The sequence below is a fragment of the Cryptomeria japonica genome, chromosome 6, assembly GCF_030272615.1.
Source record: "Cryptomeria japonica chromosome 6, Sugi_1.0, whole genome shotgun sequence".
NCBI classification, from domain to species: Eukaryota; Viridiplantae; Streptophyta; class Pinopsida; order Cupressales; family Cupressaceae; genus Cryptomeria; species Cryptomeria japonica.
Genome location: NC_081410.1, coordinates 536,956,725 through 536,982,870, shown reverse-complemented (window position 1 = coordinate 536,982,870; position 26,146 = coordinate 536,956,725). Strand labels below are relative to the sequence as shown.

Below are 26,146 nucleotides of genomic sequence, written 5' to 3'. Positions count from 1 at the left end.
GCTATGGCATAGAAGACTTGGACATCTTCACTTTCAAGCTCTCTCCACTCTCGGTAAAATGGTTAAAGGTATGCCTAAACTTAGTTTATCTCATGATGATGCTTGTAAAGGTTGTGCAATGGGTAAGAATGTAAAGAATCCTTTTCATAAAAGCGATAGTAGGGCTAAAGAAAAGTTAGAACTTATTCATTCAGATTTATGTGGTCCTATGTCGGTAGCATCTCCTAGCGGTTTCCTGTATTATGTTATCTTCATAGATGATTTCTCTAGGAAAACATGGATTTACTTTCTTAAATCTAAAGAGTTTGAAGAAGTCCTAAACAGATTTAAAGAATTTAAAGCCTTAGTTGAAAACACTATAGGAAATCGAATTAAATGTTTAAGGTCCGACAATGGAGGTGAGTACACCTCACGTAGTTTCTATGACTTCTGTGTTAAGGCAGGAATTAAGAGGGAGTTCTGTGTTCCCTACAATCCTCAATAAAATGGAGTTGCTGAAAGAAAGAACATGACCATTGTTGAAGCTACAAGAGCCATGATTCATGATCAAGACTTGCAACCTTTTCTATGGGCGGAAGCATCCAAAATAGCAGTTTACATCCAGAATAGATGTCCTCATCGTGCTCTAAAGAATGTAACTCTTGAAGAAGCCTTTACAAGAATCAAACTTGACATCAGCCACCTAAGGATATTTGGGAGACCGGTGTATGTTCATGTGCCTAAAGAAAAATGAACCAAGTTGGATCCCTCTGGAAAGAAAGGCATCCTAGTGGGATACATTGAATCTTCCAAAGCCTCCAGGATCTACATTTCAGGTCAAAGGTATGTTGAGGTAAGTAGAGATGTAACTTTTGAAGAAGATATTGCTTTCAAAAGATCTAAAGGTTCATTATTTGGCAATAACGATATGGTGATTGAAAATCAAGATTCAATAGTTGATGCTAACCCTGAGATACAGGAGGAGTCCACTGACCTTTCGAATTAGGAAGTTCAGGATGACCCAACAGAACCCATGGTCTCTACTGATATACCTCAGGATATTGTGATTTGCAAGAAGAGACCACTTTGGGTTAGAAACACGATTCAAGATGTTGAAGGATTTGCTGCTCCCAGAGGAACCTTTAGAGATAGCAGGAGATTCCAAAACCACACCAACTACATTTCTGTGATGTGTAATATCATTGAGTGTGAACCTCACAATGTCAAAGAAGCTATGTCCCATCATGCTTGGAAATTAGCCATGGATGAAGAGTATGGGTCTATCATCAAGAATGATGTCTGGGACATTGTACCCAGACCCAAAGGTAAGTCTGTTGTTTCTTCTAAATGGTTGTTTAAAATTAAGCATAATGCTGATGGTAGTATTGAAAAATACAAAGCTAGGTTTGTAGCTCGTGGTTTCTCTCAAAAGGAAGGAATAGATTATGAAGAAACTTTTGCTCCTGTTGCTAGATATACTTCTATTTGATCTATAATAGCTATTGGTGCAGCCAAAGGTTGGGAACTGCATCAAATGGACGTTAAGACAACCTTCCTCAATGGTGTCATTGAGGAGGAAGTCTATATTGAGCAACCAGAAGGTTATGTAATCCATAAAAGAGATTCTCATGTTTGCACGTTGAAGAAAGCCTTATATGGGCTCAAATAGACTCCTCGTGCGTGGTATGAAATAATTGATAAGTACTTACTAAGCTTAGGATTTCGTAAGAATGATGCTGATGCTAACATTTACTTAAAGGTTTATAACGATGATATGCTTATTTTTGTTTTGTATGTGGATGATTTATTTCTCATTGGTGAAAATAAACTAATCATAAGATGTAAGAAAGAATTAGCCTCAGAATTTGAAATGAAGGATTTAGGTCTAATGCATTACTTCCTAGGGTTAGAAGTATGGCAAAATTCCAATAAAATTTTTCTAAGTCAAGGAAAATATACTATTGATATTTTGAAAAGATTTAGAATGATGGATTGTAAACCCATGCATACTCCTATGGAATCTAACTTAAAGAAATTAAGTGTTTTTGCAGCTAACTCTGATTTTGCAGATCCATCTGATTACAGGCAGTTGATTGGATCCTTGATGTATCTAGTCAATACAAGGCTAGATATCTGTTATGCTATGAATGCCCTCAGTCAGTTCATGAGCATGCCTAAACTTGTTCACCTGGTGGTTGCCAAGCACATTCTAAGATACCTGTGTGGCACTATTGGTTATGGGCTGAAGTATTCACTTATACCTCAATCTTCTTGGAAGGCTATCCAGATTCAGATTGGGTAGGAAGTGTCAAGGGCAGGAAAAGTACTTCGGGTATCTGCTTCAATTTGGTCTCTGCAGTGATCTCTTGGGCATGTATAAAGCAATCTTCCGTAGCATTAAGCACTGCAGAAGGTGAGTACATTGCAGCATCCGTTGCATCCAGAGAAGCAGTGCGGCTTCGCAAACTCCTTGTTGGGTTATTTGGTCAAGCTAGTGGTCCTACCACCATTCATTGTGATAATCAAAGCTGTATAAAGATGTCAGTAAATCTTGTGTTCCATGACCGGTCCAAACATGTGGAAACGCACTATCACTTCATTCGGGATATGGTGCAAAGAGGTGCCATTCAGCTAAAGTATATTAGCATAGATGAACAGGTTGTGGATATCCTTACCAAACCCTTATCCAGAGTGAAGTTTGAATACTTCAGAGACAGACTTGGTATTGTGGAAAATGAAACCCTGGTTGCGAGGGAGCTCCAATCTCAATGACTCTATCTGCTGTGCTTTGATCATTCTTTGCTTGTGTGCAAGAATGAAAAGTATTCAATCGATGCTTGTGTGCTAGATGGAAAATTGTAATTATGTAAAGACCCACTTGTGTATTACACTTTCTATGCTTGTGTGCTAGAACCATCCTATGCTTGTGTGCTAGGTGGAAGATGTAATTCTATGCTTGTGTGCTAGATCCATTCTATGCTTGTGTGCTAGATGGAACTCTAAAGGTTCAGATTATGTATTCTCTTCTTCCCTAGTTAAGAGGGAGTGTTGTTTATAACTAGGGAAGATGGGTTCGGATTGCCTTCAGGCAACATCCGAACCCATTTAAGGCTAGGACCCATCTTTAAGGGGTAGTGTGCCCCCAAGACAAGTCCGGCCCCATCCTTCACACTACACTAAAGTCTCATGCCACAATAAATATAAATTGGCGCCAAAAAGGTTTAAGGCCGACCTAGGTCAAGGATCCATATAAATAAAGATAAAGTACAAACACAATCACTACATTCATTCATGCAATCAGCAAACTAGCTCTGCAAATAAAAGGTGCGAAATTACCCAAGGATTGTGCGAACTTGTCAAGGATTGTGTGAACTTGTCCAAGAGGACATAGGCCCCTTTTGGTGCAGACTTGAAGTGCTTAGAAGTGCATATCTGACATACAAAAGGATCAGATCTGGAGAAGCAAGCTAAGTATTGCATTTGTGCAATTAAGAGAGAATATATAATCTGACCTGTGGGTCTTTAATGCTGGGTTTTCCTCTTTGGAGCTTTTCCCAGGGTATTTGTGTTTGCCTCTTGTTTACTTGTTTCATTTCTGAGTTTACTGAATTATGGTTTACTAAAATGTTACAAATCTGATTAACAAACTAGGGCATAATTAAAAGACATAAATCTGATTACTGATCTAGGGCACAAAATTTACAGTTTTGACTGTTGCAAGTTTTCAGACTTGTGTTTGGAAGCATGATCCACAAAGCATAATCAAAGGATGACTACCAATCAACACTATAAGCCTCTAGGGTGATGGTGCACTTTGTATTTGTATTTTTGATGCATTAGTGTGAATAGATATGCAAGAACATAAAGCTACAGGCAGACTGTAATTTTGACAAACAGTTGGCGTGAAATCTTTGTAACAATGATCAAGAGATGCAACTCAATTACTCCTTCTATTCATGAGACAATAAGGTCATTACATTGCTCACATGTGTTCAAACACTTAGCAATTTATTAATGAGTACTCAGAATTTCTGAGAACACAAGGCAGCCATGATGATCAGCATACAATATGTAATTACTAAGAGAATGATGCCCAAAAGAAACCTGATTAAACTCGCCTTGCCTTGGAGATGAAGAAGCAATCAATATCACCAATTTTGGAGTCTTCAATGATCAAATTCGATCCCCTTTTCAGATCGCCCCTGCTGCTAATTCGAGGTTTGATATCTATCAATTTCCAGCACCAAACTTCTCTTTTCCACTCCTAAAATAATCACTGTCATATCCCAATCAAATTGCTATTACCAAATGATAAGTTCAATGCCAAGGTGGAAGAGTAGGAGCAGATTTCATGAGACTTAGCCGTCTGATACAGTTTGTCTTCAGATCAGATTTGGGTAATGATTCCTTCTCAATACTCCTTCCAATCACTCCTAATCGAATCACCCTTGACCCTAAATGTTATCGCTGTCCTCCAATGCAAATTAGAATACTTCAGCGATAGAATAAGAACAAAATCGTGGGTATGAAGGTAGAGGTTCGAGTTATCTCAGTCCTGAAATAAGGGCAGCTACCTCCTAATTTCCACTTCAGTCGGTCTTATATAGAAATCGTCTCTTCTTATCAATGAAGTGCAGATTCAACACATCAAATGCACCCTAATCTGAAGCATACTTCCCATGCATACTCCATGAATGCTGTTGTTAAAACTCAGTAAGCTCAAATGAGATGACTGAAGTATCACCTCCCTAGTGCAACCCCTCGAGAGATCTTTCACTCCCTCAGTTATGCTATCAATGTGAGTTTTCGTTCCCAAAGATAATTTTCTGCAGACACCTCTCGGTTCTATAAAACACAATCAAAACCAAAATCCAAATCCTAGCTGCTTTGAAGCTCAACTTGATCTCCCTTTATATTTTTCCAGTGTTCCACGAGCGTTGGGGACGGGGGGACGGGGGGGACGCGTTTCCGGGACGGGGGGACCAAGGGCCTAAATTTGGGGACGGCGGGGGGACGGCGGGGGGGTGGCGGGGTGGTGGTGCTCATATACTTGTACATATACATATAGTACTTGAAAAACTAGTTTTGAAAAGATGTATGACAATATTACAGTGTAAGAATTACATTTGAAATGAGACTATAGGAAATTTGAAATACTAAATCTAAATACCAAGATTTCTAAGTTGTGTTGTTATATGGAGCCTAATCAAACTCGGAGGTTAGATTTTCCCTACTTCTATCGGCGCGGTTTCCCCCTATATTTTTCAATGGGTGTTATTTTTCTATTGGCCCACGTCCAATTAGAGTTACCCCTTAACCCTCCAAAAACTTAAAAACTCACTTTTTTTTAAAATTTTAATTTTAAACATTGCATATAAGTGGGGGCGACAGGAGACGTCTGGGCGTCTCCCCGTCCTTGGAGAGACGTCTGCACGTCTCTTGAAGGACGGGGAGACGCCCAAACGTCTCCCAAGGAGACGTGGAGGCGTCTCCATGTCTCTTTGGGAGACGCCCAAACGTCTCCCAAGGAGACGTCTCCACGTCTCCACGTCTCCCTGGGAGACGCGGGGACGTCTCCGCGTCCCGGCGGCGTTTGGGTGGCGGTGGCGGGACGACGGGGGACGTCGCGTCCCCGTCCCCTCGTCCCCGAGACGTTTTTGACGGGGGGACGCGCCCAAAAGGGGGGGGGACGCGTCCCCGTGGTTCACCGTATTTTTCACCCCCAACATCCAAAATCTTCTAGAAATAATATTATTTCACTTAAGTGACTTTATGATATTTAATTAAGTCACTTTATTAAATTAATTAAATATAAAGTCATCTTTTAATTTTAATTTATTTGATAACTTTATACATAATTAACTTAATATTATTAATTAAAATAATTAATTAAGCTATCCATGAAAAATAATAATAATTTGGACAACTTAACTAATTAAATTAATTAATTAATTCCTTTCCAAAAATGGGGACATTACATTTATCCTTTTGCATGGTTTCATTCTCCATTCTCTATATAAGGAGATGAACCTCTTTGTAACCGTATCCAGTTATTTTATAGAATATTAAAATATTGTGCACTATTAATTTTTACCATATAGAGTTGGTAAGGATCAAGCACATGATGTCCCATTGTCTTTAAATTGGGAGATAGAGCATTTGCCATGACACACTATTTCATTTCTTGTAGATAATTTCATAATCATAGCTCAATAATTTAGTTCAAAAGAAATACTTTGGGCTATGATGATCTATGTTGGTGTAGAAATGTTGCTTCAAAAGATAGGCTTGCTGTTGAATTACAACATGAAGTATTGCCAACATTATTTCTCATAGGTAGGTTTTACTTGACTTTTTCTCTCTAGTTGTTTGCTAGTGAATGTTGAGCGTCTTACTTTGCGTATCAACTCTATGTCGATTCCTACCTTTGAAGCATCATTGTCAATGACAATCAATTTGACGAAAGGAGTAGTATACATTGAATGTTTGAGAAGGCCAAAGCCATGCTCAATTGATTAATAACACATGAATGCATTTTTTCTTAACATTTCAGTCAAAGGAGTTGCAATTTTATGTTAATTTATTGAATTTGTGGTAACAATTGGTGAGAGATTTTTAAAAGTTTTTGGTATTGACTAGTTTGACATGCCCTCAATTTTCTTGGGATCTACCTTAACATCTTCGACAAAGAGAACATGGCCTAAGTATTCTACCTCCATTTTATCAAAAGAACACTTGGAACGCTTTGCACATAGATGATTATAAGAGTTGTAGGGTTTGGTGAAAGGAATCTAAACACTTGGTTTAAATAGGTGATTCCCAATGTGAAAACCAATTTCATTCAATCCCAATGCAAATGTAATGCCCCGCCAAGGAACCCCCAAGAAAACGAGCTAAATAGACATAAGAATGCATGGAATAATTTTCTTTTGAAACATTTAAGATCAACATATGCATCTCATAGAAGAATAATAGCCAAGCCTTGAACTTACGACTACTTGGCAACATGCGACACTGCACAAGCAGAAGACTTAAAACACAAAACATCTACCAAGCATAGGAAAAGGTCTCCAAACACATTAGACAAGGTCCACAAGATGATTAAACTCACACAAGATCCCCAAAGAAGTTATTAGATCAACTTGACCAACAAGACCATCTCTTAGGTCCTAGATGTCACGTATGGGCTTTGACAAGCATCAACTCACACACAAACACTATTGACACCACTCAAACTCACCCCAAAAACACCATCAAGACACCTCAAAGGTTCCCTAGACACCACATGCCACAACAGGCATCTTCGATGAGATTAAATTGACCCTTTAGACCTTCAAAAACCCTATCAAACTCACCCACTAGGGATCTTGACATCCTATTAGGACACTAGCATGGCGTGCCCTAGTCCTTCGCATGCGCAAGTGTCCTCAACTTGCATTGGTGCTCAAAATTTGCACTGGTATGCTCAGTTGACTTGTAATTGTGTTGTAGTCCTTCGGACGTGCCAATGTCCAAGGCAGTGGGTGAAGCTGATGGACAATAAGGATTCCCAGACACCAAAAACACATTGGTGTAGTAAAAATACATTGATGACAGTCGAGGATTGAGAAAACAACAGAAAGGTGTGGAGATGAAGTATCAAACTATAGATTTGGTTATTAGGTGACACCAACAAGCATAAGCGAAGATTAGATGGACCCTAATCATATCCAATCCACCTTAAACTTCTCTAAATGAACTCTAACACCCTCAAACAAGCCTCAACAACACATACACCTCGTCGCAAGGCTTTACAAGGCTTTTTGGATTGTCCAGAATGGGTCCGAATTGACCCAAAACCACCTGAATCCACTCGAATTCCATCAAGGACACGTAACAATGCTAAGAGGGGACAATAACGCCCCCCAAGACACCACATGACTCCTATAGATTCATTTTAAGCACCAAACTAAGTGTTCCTATGCACTTAAACAAGATTACAACATTGCGCATAAGGAAGATAACATACTCAATTGTGTCCGATACCAACATCGACTTACATAAACAATTTCAATCCTATACCAATATCATATGTTTACTTCCAACTCCAATAGGAGTTTTCAATTATACAATTACATCAATAATTTCAATGCTTTGAATCAATGTATGTAGTTTACATTTTGCAAGGAATGAATGAGCAAGAAGGAGAAACTCTCGATGACAAGTCTATTGGTCCCCAACTGTGATTTGCAATGCCACCCAACCATGTGGAACCCGTAGGTCCATCCCACCATGCTCATGAAGATAGTCACATGGCCCAATCACTCAAGCAATGAAGATACATGGGGGATAAATAGGTTTACACAAATGCCAATCTTGGAGTAGAGACATCATACGAGAATACACTTGCCATACAAGAGTCTCACAAGTCATACATATTCGTAGAACAACAATAAAATGCCAAGGTGCCTAAGAACAATGAGTCATCATCAAAGAAAGCCACCATCAAGGAAGAGAGCAATATTAAGAACAACACTAAAATGAGAAAGAGGTGCCAAATCAAGGAGCAACATCAAATGCCGTGAATCACAATGCTAAAGCAATAGCCAAAGTGAGAGGAAAACAATATTTCTCGAATGTTCCATGGTGTTTTGAGGATGACAGGGAACACATTTCCATGACATTTCCTAGAGGGCCAAAATTAGGGGATGACAATATACAAATTTTTAATTATATATATATATATATATATATATGAATTTTTTAAAATATATTAATATATTATAGAGAGAGAAGGGGAAAGAGAGATAGATATGTCAATAATTGATAACAACAATATCAAAATGCAAATAAATAATGCGAGTAGTAGTATACCAGTATAACAAATTTCTAGGTTTCGAGTTCGGTTTTGGGTACAGGTACTAGCCCCTGAACCCGACGAACCCTGCAACTTGGATAAATTTCAATAAAGCATTATAACAACAATCTTAAACATAAAAAAACCACGGTCTATCAATATCCAAAGTTCTCAGACACGTATCCAGAAGTCTCAAACAACAAAATACAATAGTCTATGAAACCAAGTCTCATTCGAACTATCAATATGCAAAGATTTAGAACCATTCGAGTCATTCTCACCACTTTAGCAAAAGTGGATCATCCAATGATAGCCCGACCAATCTTGGTTGTTGGGTTAGTGTTTTGTTTGGTTTTAACTCTTTATGTAATTTTAGGGTTCTTTTGTGGTTTAGAAGTCCTTGTGCCCTCCCCATAGATGAATAGAAGCAGAGAAAATTAAAAAAACACTTTATTTTTTAGGTTTTTGTAAGCTTGGAATCAGAGTATCAAAACTCGACGTGAGTCAGGTGAGTTTGTTGAGTTGGCGAGTCGAGCCAAGCTCGGCAAGTTTTGACAACTCGTGACTCAGACTCTTGGCATTGTGTTGTCATTGATGTCAACTGGTATGGGATGACTACCGATAGAAGAGATGTATGTGCAACACTGCTATGGAGGAGTGCAGGATGTGATATCCTGGATATCACCTTGTGTTGCAGTACATTGGTAAGGTAAGGAAGATGACCTCAGGAGTCACGAGTACATGAGTTAGTGCCTGACTTGTGTGAGGAGATAGAGAGGTGTTTGAGCGGCTGTTTGTGATGAAGAGGCAGAATGTTACCTGAATCATATCAACACTAGAAGAGAAGAATGAACAGGTATGCTGTAAGGTTGCAGAACAACAGGACTCCCACTGGATGAAGATATAGTCATCATGAGAAGCAATGACTGACAGTGAATGTGCTCACATCAGATCACATGTGCCTGTTTGAAGAGATGCTGCACAAACAGGGAAGTCACATGAAGTGCATTGCAGGATGCAAAAGACAAGGTGACACTCCACCGGTAAGTGGAGCTTATCTCCTATTATGCATTGTGTGCATAAGAGTGAAGAGGTAAAGGCAAGTACTTGAAGGTTCACACCGGATCCACCGGTGAAACAAAAGGAATGCCTCAAGTGAATGAAGTCAGAACTATGCACTGGACCGACTGAGAAGGTATGTTGAGATGATGGTACTGATGAAGTGTGAAGTGTTCCACTTTGACAAACTAGCTGAGATATGGTCTGAGCTGATCAGGGAGAAGGCATAGTAGCAGATACAGATAGAGGAAGGATGGCCTGACTGAAGGAGTCTAGTGAAGGTTGCTTATCGGTATGTATGTCCACCGGTAATATAGACAAGGTGCAGATACATAAGACTTCTCACTTGATGGGAATGTGCATGCTTAGGTTAGTCATGTCTGAAGACCGGTTTAGGTGTTCCACCGACAATACAACAAAGGGCAGACATGATGAGGAGTTAACCGGTACAGTGTGTGATACCGACAGGGTTAGTAGACCGGTAGGAAAGAGGAACTGGTAGAGTGTTTGGTCGGCGATCCTATCTGGACCGACTTGAAGAGCCAAGTTAACAGTTGGTTGATGTGGATATCGACAGTGATGCCACGTGAAGATGAAGTGGCAAACTTGCATGAAGTGGTAGATGAAACATGCACGGGTCGGTGAAGTGAGGTCGGTAAGGTAGTTGTGATTGGTCCGACATTATTAATGACTGCAAAGTTTGAGGTGGAGTTGTAGAAGTGTGCGGCTCGAGATTAAATGGACAAGAGAGGATCGAGGATAGACTGATTGAGCAGTTCGAAGTAGTTGAAGCAATCCATCATGCCATTAATGGCGATTGACCAATAAGTATGCTGACATATTGATTGCAGATTGCTGGAATAGGAAGGCGTGTTCTGTAAGGCACGAAAATGGCAGATATGTACAGATTGACATCTTTGTGTTGTGATTCAATCAGATTTGAGTGGATTCGATGTGCCTCATGTTGAGTGAAGAAAACCCCTAAGGCGCCAAGTTTAAAATTGGATTTTGGCGGGAAGTCTGGGTTATAAATATGCAAGCCTAAGAGATTGGTAGTGCTTGCTAAACAAAAGATCATTTTACGCTGCTGCGAAGTGTGTTACTTCTGCAAGTAAGAGCGAATCAGCCAAGTGCCAAACGAGCACCTAAGAAGAGAGTGAGAGCAAGGGAGAACCTGGTTGAAGTGTTCAACCGGTAGGAGAGAAGAATCGGTAGTGTCCATACCGGCAGAGTAGAGGTGAAGGAAGTTGCTGAGTAGGTAGACACAGAATCGACTGAGTGTAGTACTGGTAAAGTGTAGAGCAACAAGGTGGAGATCCAGTAGAGAAGAAGAAGAGGAGAGGTGTACCGGTAGAGTTTACCGGCAAAGAAGCAACAGGTGAAGAGCTGCAATAGAAGTGAGTCGGTGTTGCAGAGAAGGTATATCACCGACGGAGTAAGGTATATGAAATGGTTGCAAGATTCACTTGTAACAAGATAACTACTTTTGTATTTGAAGTTTACTTTAAGGACATCGAGTTGTAGCTCGGTGCAGGGGTTGTAGCTGCTTTGGGTTGTAGCCCATAAAGTCAGGGGTTGGTGCTCCTTGGGTTGGTGCCCTAAACATTGTAACAAAGTTTTGATTGTGAGGCTGGATTGGAGCAGTAGACTCCAATAGCATTTCTCACCATGGTTTTTCCCATCTTTGGTTTTCCTCGTACATCCTGGTGTTGTGAGATGTCCCTTTGTGTGTGTTTGCATTTGAGTTAGTCTTCTCTCTAACAGTTAAGTCTGTTCCTAGTTAGATCTAATAACCGACATGCTCACATAGGATTGCTAAAGGGAAAAGTTTGAGAACCACTGATTCACCCTCTCCCCCTCTCAGTGGTGCATTGTGCCTAACAATTGGTATCAGAGCCTAGGTTCCCAGTTAGAAGAGCTTTCTCCAGCTTTGGGTAGATTCGGGCTTAAGGACACAATGATTTGTTTAGTGTCAATCGCTGCTCCAGTGTTTGATGGTTCAAACTATTCTATTTGGAGTTGCAGAATGGAAGTTTTCTTATCCTCTCTAGGGTTTGATGTATGGATGTCGGTTGTCGATGGTCTCCCTAGGAATGTCTGTCCGCCCATCGGCACTAAAGATGAAAGAAGATGCATATGTAATGAAGAAGCCATGAAGGCTATCTTCAGTGGGCTCACCGGTGATATCTCCTCACAGGTGGATAGATGCAAATGGGCAAAGAGTCCATGGGATAGATTGAAGAAGCTATATGGAAATGAACCCTGCACCACTGAATCAACTTGTGAGAGTGAGAAGAAGGTTAGAGCAGATTCGTGTGCAGATTACAGAGGCAGTTCAAATTGCTGCAGCTACAATGTTGATGAGGAGACTCATCTTTTCATGGCCCATGAGACAGACGTTGAGGGTCACACATCAAAAAAGGATAATGCAGATAGATCCCACTGGTATGATGTGTTTGGGAGCAATCTTGAGGAAGGAGACAAGGTAGATAGATCTGGTCAGCAAGACCTATTTGGAAATGATGATGAAGAAGAAGAAGATGCAGAAGTGGATCTTGAGTGTGAACTGGTAAGCGCTCTAGAAGAGCGTCATAATGTTAGGAATGATTTTGAAAACTACAAAAGATCAGTTCATGAGGATTGCAGCCAGTTGAGGACCTGCCTCAAAGTATCAAACCAAAAGGTTGGTTTACTGACCACTCAACTAGAAGAGACAAAAAGATTGATTGATGATTTGAAATCAGTCTTGGACTCCAAGGGAAGTGAAATGGAGAATCTGAGAAATGAATACAAGCTGTTTAAGAATGCTGCAGTTGTTGAGCAAAACCGGTTGATCGGATGCCTTGAAGAATCTGAGAAATATATCTCAGAGTTAAAGACTCAACAAAAAGACACCAAGGAATGCAGGTGCAAAGACTTAAAAGCTGAGCTAGAGACAAATGATAAAGAGCATCGGCAAATAATAGTTGAAATGGAGTTCCTCGGGAAAGAACTTGAGAAATGTCAAGATGAGCTCAAGCTAAGGAAGAAGAATGGTGCTGCATGGAGAAACAATGTAGATCCCAAAGGAAAGGGGAAGATGGGAGAAGAAAGCTTCACTAGAAGCAAGAAGACGAGGAAGCAACAAAGAAGACCTCCTAACAACAAAGGACAAAAAAATGCTACCACCCATAGGGGAAAGCAAATGTGGGAGAAGAAGAGACCAGATGGAAGAGCTGCACAAAATGGACAACCAAGGATCCATTCTCAAAGAAGAAGAAATGGAGATGCAAAACCGGTAAGATCTCCTCATGCATGGTAAAATAAATTTGTAAGTCATATGCCATCATTTACCGGTTATTGTTTTGCATGTAATGCTTATTGCCATAGGGTAGAGGCATGTAGAAAGAGATCTAGAAAGAATAATGTAGGATCTCATGGACATCATGCATATGAGCAAAATGTATCCAGGAGTAGACACATGCATGTCCCCTCTCCCGGTTATGCAAATGTCGTTTGTCATAACTGCAATGGTCTTGGCCATAGGAAGTTTGAATGCGGGAAAAGGAAACTATGCTCTGCAGATTGGTGAATACAGAGCATGTGGAAGTCAGAAACCAACTTGGAATCAAAGGAGAAATGTCCTTGTAGGAGCAAGAGGTCCACCGGTTTCAGTTGCTAGTCACAACAACATGACCAGAAGGAGATGGTCAAACTGGTATGTCAAGAGATTCTCCAAACATGAAGTTGGGATGGATGCTGTGTGCTACTATAGCACTACTTCTGGCTGTGATGGAAAATCAGGAAATGGAAGGACACCTCAGCAGAAGAAGGAAAGACCTGCTCCCCAGTTTGAAAATGGGAAGAAGAATGAGATTAAGCAAGTATGGAGGAAGAAGACAATGGACCGGCACTGTGCACCCATTGCACAGGTGATAACTCCTAAGGTCTAAAGGAGATGTAGGATCCTAGGGGGAGTAGTACATTGAATTCATTATTCACCCCCTCAGTGAAGAAGGCAACATGGAAGAACATGCTGTTGCCGGTATGAAGGATAAAAATGAAATGATAAGTGTGTGTAGATGCTTCCTTGACTACACACCTACAGATGAAAGTTGGATCACTACTGCTGAGTCAAAGTATGATGAGATAACAATTGGGATCGGATGCCAAGTGACACAAGATGTCAGGGGTCACAAGAGGGTGTTCCGGTAGTGATAATGGACCAGTACAAGAAACTGGTATGTGCAGATTGTTACTGACATGAATGCTAACAGGTACTTGCAGGTTATGTAAGACAATGAGGTTGGAGATCATTGCATTAGCCCCGATAGCATGGAGTGAAGTTATGTCTTAGGTGGTATTGAAGAAAACCTGAAAGACATATGTTGGCCCCGTGATTGATCATGCAGGCTTGCATGTTTTTTTTTTGGGCTAACCGGTTTGATTCTTGGCATGATGATAACATTGTCTGGCATTGTGAAGATCCAGGATCATGTCATAAGCTGTGGTGGATACAATAGAGTTGAAGGATCATCAGATGATCTCATATGCACAGCTAGTATATGGAGGAGATTGGAGTCCCGATATTGTACCTGACCGGAGAGAAGAACCTGAGGTGTATGACTCAAGGGAAGTTCAAGTGCTCGTGATACAGAGACAGCTTGCTTGAACCTGTAAAGATACTGATCGCCCAAACTACAGATGATGGAAATTGTTGCAGGGTGACCAACAAGTGAGTGGTATTGACTGACACATCAACAATTGGTATCAATCTTTCTGCAAATTGAGTTCAAATGGCTTCGGATCTGCATACTCAATTAGTGTCAGTTGATGGTTAAAATCCCCATCTCAAGTGTTGTGACTTGAGAAGATGTAACAGTAAGTGACAAAATAACAAGTGGTATCAAAGGACGAGTTGCATCCAATGAAGACAAAGTGGGAGAAAGTATTCTGTCAGTGACCGGTACATACAAAGAGAAATAATATCTTGACAGTTCCCTTCGCCATTGTTGTCAAAGGGGGAGAAGGATTCTATAGTATACCACATACTACATGTGTGTGAATCCATGGATCACAGTAAGGGGGAGAAAGACTATGTAGTATGCCGGATACTACATGTGTTGACATCAATGCCAAAGGGGGAGATTGTTGGCATTGTGTTGTCATTGATGTCAATTGGTATGGGATGACTATCGGTAGAAGAGATGTATGTGCAACACTGCTATGGAGGAGTGCAGGATGTGATATCTTGGATATTACCTTGTGTTGCAGTACACCGTTAAGGTAAGGAAGATGACCTCAGGAGTCACGAGTACATGAGTTAGTGCCTGACTTGTGTGATGAGATAGAGAGGTGTTTGAGCAGCTGTTTGTGATGAAGAGGCAGAATGTTACCTGAATCATATCAACACTGGAAGAGAAGAATGAAAAGGTATACTGTAAGGTTGCAGAACAACAGGACTCCTACCGGATGAAGATATAGTCATCATGAGAAGCAATGACTGACAGTGAATGTGCTCACATCAGATCACATGTGCCTATTTGAAGAGATGTTGCACAAACAGGGAAGTCACATGAAGTGCATTGCAGGATGCAGAAGACAAGGTGACACCACCGGTAAGTGGAGCTTATCTCCTATTATGCATTGTGTGCATAAGAGTGAAGAGGTAAAGGCAAGTACTTGAAGGTTCACATTGGATCCACAGGTGAAACAAAAGGAATGCCTCAAGTGAATGAAGTCAGAGCTATGCACTGGATCGACTGAGAAGGCATGTTGAGGTGCCGGTATAGATGAAGTGTGAAGTGTTTGTCACTTTGACAAACTGGTTGAGATATGGTCTGAGCTGATCAGGGAGAAGGCATAGCAGCAGATGCAAATAGAGGAAGGATGGCTTGACTGAAGAAGGAGTCTAGTGAAGGTTGATGACTTGTGTCATCAAGAGTGCTTATCGGTATGTTTGTCCACTGGTAATATGGACAAGGTGCAGATACAAAAGACTTCTCACTTGATGGGAATGTGCATGCTTAGGTTAGTCATGTCTGAAGACCAGTTTAGGTGTTCCACCGACAGTACAACAAAGGGCAGACATGATGAGGAGTTAACCGGTAGGAAAGAGGAACCGATAGAGTGTTTGGTCGGCGATCCTATCTGGACCGACTTGAAGAGCCAAGTTAACAGTTGGTTGATGTGGATATCAACAGTGATGCCACGTGAAGATGGAGTGGCAAACTTGCATGAAGTGGCGGATGAAACATGCATGGGTCGGTGAAGTGAGGTCGGTAAGGTTGTGATTGGTCCGACATTATTAATGACTGCAAATTTCGAGGTGGAGTTGCAGAAGTGCGCGGCTCGAGATTAAATGGACAAGAGAGGATCGAGGATAGACTGATCGAGCAGTTCAAAGTAGTTGAAGCAATCCATCATGCCATTAATGGCGATTGACCAAGAAGTATGCCGACAGATTGATTGCAGATTGTGGGAATAGGAAGGCGATTTCTGTAAGGTACAAAAATGGCAGATATGTACAGATTGACATCTCTGTGTTGTGATTCGATCAGATTTGAGTGGATTTGATGTGCCTCGTGTTGAGTGAAGAAAACCCCTAAGGTGCCAAGTTTAAAATTGGATTTTGGCGGGAAGTCTGGGTTATAAATATGCAAGCCTAAGAGATTGGTTGTGCTCGCTAAACAAAAGATCATTTTACGCTGTTGCGAAGTGTGTTACTTCTGCAAGTAAGAGCGAATCAGCCAAGTGCCAAATGAGCACTTGAGAAGAGAGTGAGAGCAAGGGAGAACCTGGTTGAAGTGTTCAACCGGTAGGAGAGAAGAACCGGTAGTGTCCATACCGACAGATTAGAGGTGAAGGAAGCTGTTGAGTAGGCAGACACAAACAGGATGTGTTTAGTATCGGTAAAGTGTAGAGCAGCAAGGTGGAGATCCAGTAGTTAAGAAGAAGAGGAGAGGTGTACCGATAAAGTTTACCAGCAAAGAAGTGAGTTGGTGTTGCAGAGAAGGTATCTCACCGCGGAGTAAGGTATATGAAATGGTTGCAAGATTCACTTGTAACAAGATAACTACTTTTGTATTTGAAGTTTACTTTAAGGACACTGAGTTATAGCTCGGTGCAGGGGTTGTAGTCCATAAAGTCAGGGGTTGGTGCTCCTTTGGGTTGTAGCCCATAAAGTCAGGGGTTGGTGCTCCTTGGGTTGGTGCCCTAAATATTGTAACAAAGTTTTGATTGTGAGGCTGGATTGGAGTAGTAGACTCTAGCAGCATTGCTCATCAAGGTTTTCCCATCTTGGGTTTTCCTCGTACATCCTGGTGTTATGAGATGTCCCTTTGTGTGTGTTTGCATTTGAGTTAGTCTTCTCTCTAATCGTTAAGTCTGTTCCTAGTTAGATCTAATAACCGACATGCTCACATAGGATTGCTAAAGGGAAAAGTTTGAGAACCACTGATTCACCCCCTCCCCCTCTCAGTGGTGCATTGCGTTTAACAATTTGGGCGAGTTTTACTCATAACTCGCTTGACTCGCGAGTTAGGCAAGTTATGGCAAAACTCGCCGAATCCGAGCTCTAGGACTCGCGCTGTGGCATGTCAATGTTTTGACTTGCAAAAAAAAAAAAGTTGTTTGTGTAGAGGTTGAATGATCTTGTTTTTAGTCATTACAACCTCCGTCTTAGGATCAGACAGATATTGGACATTGACTCCTCTTCGATTACTCTAGCGGAGATCGATCCAGTGTCTGAGTGGATCACTGAGTCTACCGATCCCGTCTTCACTGAGGAGGACCATGAGTGCGTTGACCAAGCAGACAGAGAGGGTGAGGCTTTAGCTATGGCAGAGGAGGATGATACAACACGATCCGGCATAGGCACAACTGATGTTGATCATTGTGGCGCCTCACAGGCGGAGACTATGGCCACTCAGTCATCTAGGACCTACCTTAGACGCTTTTGTAGGAGGCAAACAAACTACTCTGAAGCTGAGGTTGAGGATGAGCTAGAGCCTGAGGCATAGACTTGTTTTTGTTTACAGTTACATATATGTTTGGGAACATTTGATGTCATGGATTTATATACATTTGACAATTTTTATAACTCTATATATCTATGTTTTCTATTTCCTTCAGCTACAATTTACATTTTTACGCATGTGATGGATGTATGTGATCAAATTAGCTTCTATTTGATGATGTTATAGTGTCTTTAAGCTTTATTCAATAATGGGTGCATGAAACAAGTTTTAAATCATTAAAAATCTCTAAATTTCAAGGGTTTTTTTAATTTTGCCGAGTCATTGCCGAGTCACGAGTCGAGTCAGCCTTGTCGAGTCCGAGTTTGGGAACTTTGCTTGGAATCATTCGCAGCAGCAAGGGACGCCTAGCCGTTGTGGGGACGAGGGAATGTCCCCTTGTCATCTTGGGGATGCTTCCTGGGGTTTTTGGTCTGGTGAGGAAAAATATCTTTACACGGCCAGATCGTGAAAATTTGCTGTGTTTTTTTAGAGAGACTTCGCGACTCTAAGGCAAAAAAAAAACTCATGCGATTTTGAAACCAATACACTATTTTTCAAAATAAGTTACGAGAAAACTCAAGCTTCTGTGAAGAAACCCTCGATTTCTATATAGAGAAGACAACATTCAGATGCCACTTTGGACACTTGAGTTTTTGATAATCCCCTTTGGATTGACTAATGCACTAGCTACCTTCTAGAGTTGCATGAATCTTGTATTCAGAAAACAACTAAGGAAGTTTGTGCTAATATTTTTTGATGATAATCTAATTTTCAGTAGAACTTGGGCAAAACATATGAGGATGTCAAGGAGGTTTTGAGCATATTGGAGTGTGTGTCCTTGTAAGCTCAGGAGCTCAAGTAAGTGTGACTTTGGTATGACAAAGCTTCTCTATCTTGGTCACATTATCAGTACAGAGAGAGTGAGAGTTGATCTTGAGAAGATCAGGGCTATAGCTGAATGGCTTACAACTATGAAACTCAATCAACTTAAGGGATTCTTTGGTCCGTGTTGTTTTTACAGGAGGTTTGTTAATGGCTTTTCATACATTGAAGCTCGATTATAGATTTGATGAAGAAGAGAGCTTTTGAGTGGTTTGATTCAACCCAAAAGTGTTCTGAGCACTTCGAATATGTGATGTCTACATGCAATGTTGGTAATACCAGATTTCTCCAAACCATTTGAGTTGGAGTGATGCTTCAAGAGAGGGGATTGGTGCTGTTTTGATGCAAAAGAAGCATCCCATAGCCTTTGGGAGTAGGAAGTTGAGAGGAGTGGAGAAGAGTTACTCCATATATGATTGAATTATGTTGTCGTGTTATTTAATTTACTATGTTAATTATTTACTTTGGAATTCTTATTAAATTATCAGATATTTGTATTTTACATCAGTTATTCACTTGTATTTTAATAGCACAACATCTTGTATATTACCTTAACTTTAATATTTAATCTATTAAATCTGCTGTTAATACTTAAATATCTCGAGGAGAAAAGTGGCATTATAGAAATACTCAACATGGTTGGATATGAATTCAGGACAAACTTTTGTGTGTGTCTGAGGGGAAACATCATTGTAGCAATTCTTGCAAGAGCTCTTTTTTCCCTTTTTGATTAAGAATAAGTTTTAACTTTGTCATGAGCTCTGCCTAGCATATCATATATTTACTCTTCTTTTAGATGTCATCAGGGATATTGAATAGCACAGTAATTTCTGATCTGTGCTTCTTGGTGTCTTTGGTCTTTTGGGTGCTCTATTTAGGGATTTCTTATGCCCCCTCTTGTTTTTTATACAAAATGTTTTTTGTAACTATCATTATATCAATATAATATTTTCTCTTTAGAAAAAAAGTCCTAGTGGAGAGAGATTGAAGATGGAGAAATGAGAAGATCTACAATTGTGTGACAAATGGTCCTTTCAACGAGTATTTGGACGTTCCATTCTCTCTTGCTTGTTTTCTTTGGGAAAATACTAAATAGGAAGCAATATTTTGTTGGGTAAACAATTGTCCTCATGAGCATCAATAGTGGTATACGCGACACAGTTTGAACAGAGCTAAAATATCATATGAAGAGGACAAGGCTGTGTATTCTCTTGCTTCGTTTCTCTAGAAAAAAATCAGCTTGATTTTTTTTTTTGTTTTTGGGATTAAAAGTTTGGGTTCATGACTCGATTATGGCACATCTAACTCAATATGATCATATTATCAAGACTTTTTTAGTTTGTTTGTTGCTAAGTTGCCAGCCTTGGTATGGGGATGTCTATAGGTTAGTGGTACAGAATTTTCTTCCCTTAATTATGGGTACAGGTTTGACTATATATATAAAATTATAAAAACAGTGATACTCATAACTGCCAATAAACAAAATATTTATATACCTCATCTTTTGCGAAAAAGAAAAGACTTGTAAATTCATAATTCAGTGACTTGTCAAATGTCAATGTACAATGAAAATTACAATCAATATTCAATAATCTTCTTATTGCTCTTCATTGAAGTCAACATTTGGTTCAGTATCATTTGAACCACAATGAGTTACAATGCCACTTCCACTATCCATGTCATGCGTGATTTTTGGCAAGTTGTGCAACAATAACATTAAGTCAGCACACTCAAGAGTTAGATCCTAATTCCTCATCACTTCCTCATTGTAATCAAGTTTCTTATGTGAGAAGAGATCCCAATAACTAGTGGGGCCAATGGCACATGCCTCTTGCACAATTTTATCACTTTAAGGGGTAAAATAAAGTATTCCAAGAGAACCAAATACGTTTTGTTGAAATTTGTCTTTGTTCATATGCAGCTTAGGGGTCAAGCTCTTATTGGAAAGATTGGAGTTGGAGTAATCAGAAAGCTGCCTATAATATTATGGCAAATTATCTCTATGATGCCAAACCTTTATGAAAATTAGGCAAACTAACAGAAAATATAAAAAGTTCACTTCAGTCATTACAAGGTAGGGAACATAGTATGTTCACAAGTCAACTGAGCTTGTGTTATCTTCAAGAATCAACAAAGCTGCTGCTCTGGCATTTGTCACTTTTCTATAGCCACGAAATTGCTTCAAGGAGAAAGGAGGAGACTGGGCCTTATATTCCTCTCCAAAGTGCAGTCTCTTAATAGCTAGGGTTTATGATCAGTAAAACAAAAATCTTTACTCGGTTTTCTAAACAAGAGACATACTGTGTATGTAGGTAATTTTGAACTAAGAACATGGACCTTCCCCAACAACACTTTGATACTATATTACTGTGTCAGGAAAAATTTCTCAAATAATGCACTTTCCATGATTATTAGAAGATTTTTGCTTGACAACCTACATAATGCTTCACATTCCCTGTCCACCTTTATTTACTACCAACTTTATAAAGTCCAGTGGTAATCATTTGGGGCAAGGTGTGCGCCCTTGGTCTCCTTGTGTTGTGTAGCGTAGTGCTTGGGTTTGCGACATGGCTTAACTGCCTCTCGTGGATTCATTAAATCTCGCGGTTGTATTGGGCATTAACAGGTTGATCTTTTGGTGCAATGACAAACCTTGGACCAACAAGTGGTATCAGAGCCTAGGTCATGGGTTCAAACCCTTCACTTGCATTGGGGGGGGGGGGGATTGGTCTCTTTGTGTTGTGCTTTGCATGTTCCTCAAATATGACTCGGATAAAAGTCAGTGTATTATTGCTTGACGGGTTCTCAGATCTTTCTCCTTGTAAATTTTTGCATATTACCATATTTGTTTTTATTTATTATTTGGCAATTTGTAATTATCTTTTAGTTGTCACAAAAGTTGATAAAATGTAACTATGACAACTTGTAAGGTGTTTTTTAGCTGTCAAAATAGAAAGACCATGAAAAAGGGGAAGTTAAATGAAAGTTTGGAGAAGTCAAGGACGATCTTTTTAAAGGTAGATAAAATCACAATTTGGAAGAGGAAGTTTCTTATTTTGTGATTTATGCCTAAATGGTTTTAGAAACCATTTGTGATTTTTTTGGTTTCTCTCATGCCTATTTGTTTAGTGTTTGAGTTGAAAGAAAAACAATGTTAATTCACAGGTTGTTGAAGCAATGAAGTGTTGCACTGATTTAGAGAGAGAAGTTGTATTGATGTAACTCATTTGAAGGATTAATATAAGTCTTGGATCTCTTCGGGTTTGCAGTTTTTTTCCGCAAGGTTTCTCCACGTAATTCTTGAGTTATGGTTCGAATTCATATTTTAATCTATTTCCATCTATGATTTATTGCTTACTGTTTATGTGGATGCATAAAATTGTCAGCATATTTTCGCTGTAGTTTTATCCTGTTTTTCAACAAATAAATGATAACAATAGTGTGCCATTAATTCACATAACAATAATAAACATTCAGATATGAAGAACACTTGATTTAAAAAAAATAGTAAGATGAATTGATACTAAATAGTGAAAAAGATTCCACATATATAGTTATTAACTAGGGTAGGGCATTCCCCTCATATCCCTCTCGAAGTTGAACCAAACATGACTCAATCACTAAATACAAGGTATCTATGGATAGTTCTTATTTTTACTATGGGCTAAGAAGTATTAGACATCCGAGTTTTAACATAATGAGATGAGTGTAAGTAGTTAATGATATTTGTATCACCTATGATGAACAAGAACGGACTGATAGTTGGACTGTGAATACATTTATACCTCAACATCACTGAGGCAGAATTAAGCATGAAGATGTTCACACGTCAAAATGGTAAATAACTGTCCTTTGAAGTCAAGCTCGAGTTGGAGCAGTGATATGACAAACATGCTTCTGATTGATTGCAAATGAATCCTTGAGAAATACCTTTGAGACATGCGAGTTGATCTCATTCCAATGGGCAAGGACCAAGTCACTACATGCTAGGAAAATCTCTCATTTGTTTGAAAAGCTGTATTAGCTAGCTAAGTAGTGGATAGTTGTACATGTTCTCTTTAAAGACTCATCACAATATTACAAGAGATGGGGATTCAGTGGGCAAGGACCAAGTCACTGCATGCTTGGAAAACCTTTCATTTGTTTGCAAAGCTGTTTTAGATAACGAAGTAGTGGATAATTGTGCATGTTCTCTTTGAAGATTCATCACAATATTGGAAAAGCTTGGGCTTCAGGAGTTGCTTGAATAGATAGTTCATGAGGAAATGATGAATTCGTTTCTCCAAGGTTTGAGTCATAGGTCCAAGACATGGGCTCCATATTCCAAGAGTAATCCTTCTCACACATCACTGTAGGGCGTATGTTTTTCATGTCATGATAATTTGAATCTTAAAATCTCCATTTGTTGGGGGTTCAAAAATCCACTTTTATAATAACAATTGGTTATTTAAGACGGTCATCCACTTCTAGGGCCTTTGATCCTGGGGTTCTATGCATATTTTAAAATATTGTTGCCACATATTATACAAATATGTTCATTTGTATAGGAGCCAATCTACGAGGCATGACAATATCTGGTTGTAGCCTGTAACAAGCCAATAATTTTAGAATTCCATAAAGGCCAATATAAGTTTGTTATTGCTATCAGATGGATGATCATAAATGATCATGCTATATGTGCTATTAAGAATGGTGATCATGGTTTTTGGTGATGTTTATCATTCTGTTTGAGCACGTATGCAGATTTGCAAACAAAAGAAACAATATTAAATCTTGGGTCTTATAGAAATCTTCTAATAGTTATCTTACTCCTGTGACAGGGAAATTTGTGAAAGGGCTATAAAATTAGATCATGATGAGGCTGTTAAAAATTTAGAATCAGCATCAGGAAAATCAAATGACAGTGTTATTGTTATAGATGATGAGACTCATCATGAAGACATACATAAATTTTCAGTTCGAAGAGCTCAAGCACAAGAACATCAGCAAAGGATTAGGAGGTCCAAAAGAGCAGAGTATTTGAGTACGATGTATCTGGAAAGATGTCACACTCTTTCTGAAGTGTTTGATAAGGCAGCTCAGTGTGATATACCATCAGAGGTGATATTACTTGATGCAGTTGTTAGTGGTATAGCTGCTCTGAAGAAATAAAATGAAATATATGTTTCTTCATTGTAGCATCAGTTTTGTTTTCTATTCAACAATTGTATCTAAATTTTTGTTGGTAGTTGTTATGCAGATTCCAGATCACCTGACATGTAGAATAACATTGGGTATATTAAGTGACCCTGTAATAACTCCTAGTGGCATAACATATGAAAAATCTTCTCTTCTGGAGCATCTTCAGAAGGTGGTTATTACAGATTAAGACATGCATTAGAGTTATAATTCATGTAGTAGCTGTTGCATTGTGCCTAGTGTTGTTAACTTCAAACATGCAATTTGTACCAGGTTGGAGAATTTGATCCAGTTACCCGAGCACCACTGCTAGCTGAACAAATTATACCCAATTTTGCCATCAAAGCAGCTGTAAGGGCTTATCTCAAGGAGAATGCTTGGGCATATGAACATGAATAAGAATACTATTTGGGAACAGAAGGATCTTGTATTATGGACATAAATGTCTGCCATTTCCAAAGGGTAAGATTCTAGAGTTAGTTTTTTCGTTGAGATACAGTTTTGATAGGCATATAATATATGAAACAAGTTCTGGTCTTGGACAGATATATTTATTTTTAATTTTTGCAAACAAGCAAATGGATAATAGATTTCTGTAAACATAAATTCTAGAAAAAATGTTATCGAAGCACAGGTTCACCTATCTGACAGGAATCCTAGCAGGTTGTTTTGAGTTGAAATTTGTTTTGGAAACAAAAAGAACAGAACGTTATAGTTCAGACCAACGTAGGAGCTATCTGAATAGTCTTGGGCAATTTGTCCTTGTGAATGGCAAAATCAAACAGCTCACATTGATCAGGAGTATGAATTGAAAATATGCATATACAAGAGAATTTTTCCATTAAATTATTTGTCTCCAGTGGTTCTGCTATTAGAATCCATACCTCTAAAGGAGAGAAGGTTCATGAAAATGTGGCACGTTATCTTAGACAATGGGATCTCAAGTAATTTTCTTCATCTGCCTGGTTCTAGAGTGTGGGTTGATTTCTCACATTAGAGTAGCCTTTGATGGCTATATGCAGCGTCTCTGTTCTTTAAAATCTTGGGCAGGAAAATTTCTCAGTATCCAACGTCATTGAGAGGATGAATTCTCTTATTCTACTTTGAAACTGAAAGAATGCAATTTACATTTATACAGATTGCGTTTTTAGTCCAGATGTAAGATGTGAGCAGCAAATACATTCTGATTCAGATGAAAGTGTAGCAACTAGCACAGAAACAGTCCATTCGTTTGTGTCTTTAATGTTTGTCCGAAAAAGTGAGAATAAATATTGCTGTAATATAAATTCCTTTCTGCTGTTTCTACTTAACAATGGTATTGATCGTATACCTTTATGATGAATTCATAGAGCCTTTATATTATTTACAGTTAAAAATATAAAGACGATGCATTGTCTGAATATACTTCCAACAGATTCTATTATTATAAAATATTCAAGCTTACAAAACTTAGGCATCAGATAATATTTATTGCAAAAGGCTTGGTTGCACAGAAGTGGCTATAATGTAGTGAATGAGATGAAATGAAATGGGAATGGATTAGCTCCATGACGGCCTTCCAGCGCATATAACAGGTCTAAAAAGATACTCCAGGAAGAGGAAAGATATCGATGTTTGAGAGATCTCTATGGAAAGGTTAGTCAAAATTTGCATTATACATGAGTTCTATTTTCTATTTTTGTCGTATTGGTTATATATTTCCTGAATCAGCGTACAGATTTATCAGCATCAGAAGATTGATATATTGTAAATTATTCTAAATGATTGTTGATTTAGTGTATAGATTTATCAGCATGAAAAGCTTGAGACATTGCAGTTCTTCTAAATGTTTGCTGATTTAGTGAATATATTTATCAGCATCAAAATTTCGAGATAGAGCAATTTTCGTTGGTGACTCTCAATGCAACTGCGGTGTTTAGCTGGAGGAAGCCTACGATTACATATTTCTTGGCATGTGACCTTTTCATAAAGATGCACTCTTCTTTTCGATGGATAATCCATTGTTTCCTGCTCAAAAGGATTTTGTGTGAAGGGAACTAGTTATCTTAAAAACCTGAACAATAATTCAAGCACAGGTTTTATCACCTTTTTTAGGAGCTAGTTAAGGCAAAATATCTTAATGAGTCTGGTTGACATTGAGCTACTGAGTCGAAGATGGGGCACCTCTGTGGAACATTTCAGTGTGAAAAACATTGTTGACATGCTTGATTAATCT

At 39.1% G+C, this 26,146-nt stretch overlaps 1 protein-coding gene across 6 annotated transcripts in view; it reads left to right on the top strand.

The window, feature by feature from the left end:
- Nucleotides 1-25,875, top strand: part of LOC131030247 (E3 ubiquitin-protein ligase CHIP) — a 75,578-nt gene extending 49,703 nt beyond the window's left edge. For 2 of the 6 annotated variants that reach the window (XM_059207473.1, XM_059207472.1), the window contains 3 exons: nt 23,574-23,853; nt 23,993-24,103; nt 24,205-25,225. In XM_059207473.1, the coding sequence (XP_059063456.1) occupies nt 23,574-23,853; nt 23,993-24,103; nt 24,205-24,330 (517 nt within the window). In that variant the 3' untranslated portion in view covers nt 24,331-25,225. Of the gene's footprint in view, nt 1-23,573; nt 23,854-23,992; nt 24,104-24,204; nt 25,226-25,424; nt 25,567-25,788 lie in introns of those variants that run through there. The other 4 variants (XR_009358257.1, XR_009358255.1, XR_009358254.1 and 1 more) reach the window with 4 other exon arrangements.
- The last annotated feature ends 271 nt before the right edge of the window (nt 25,876-26,146 follow it).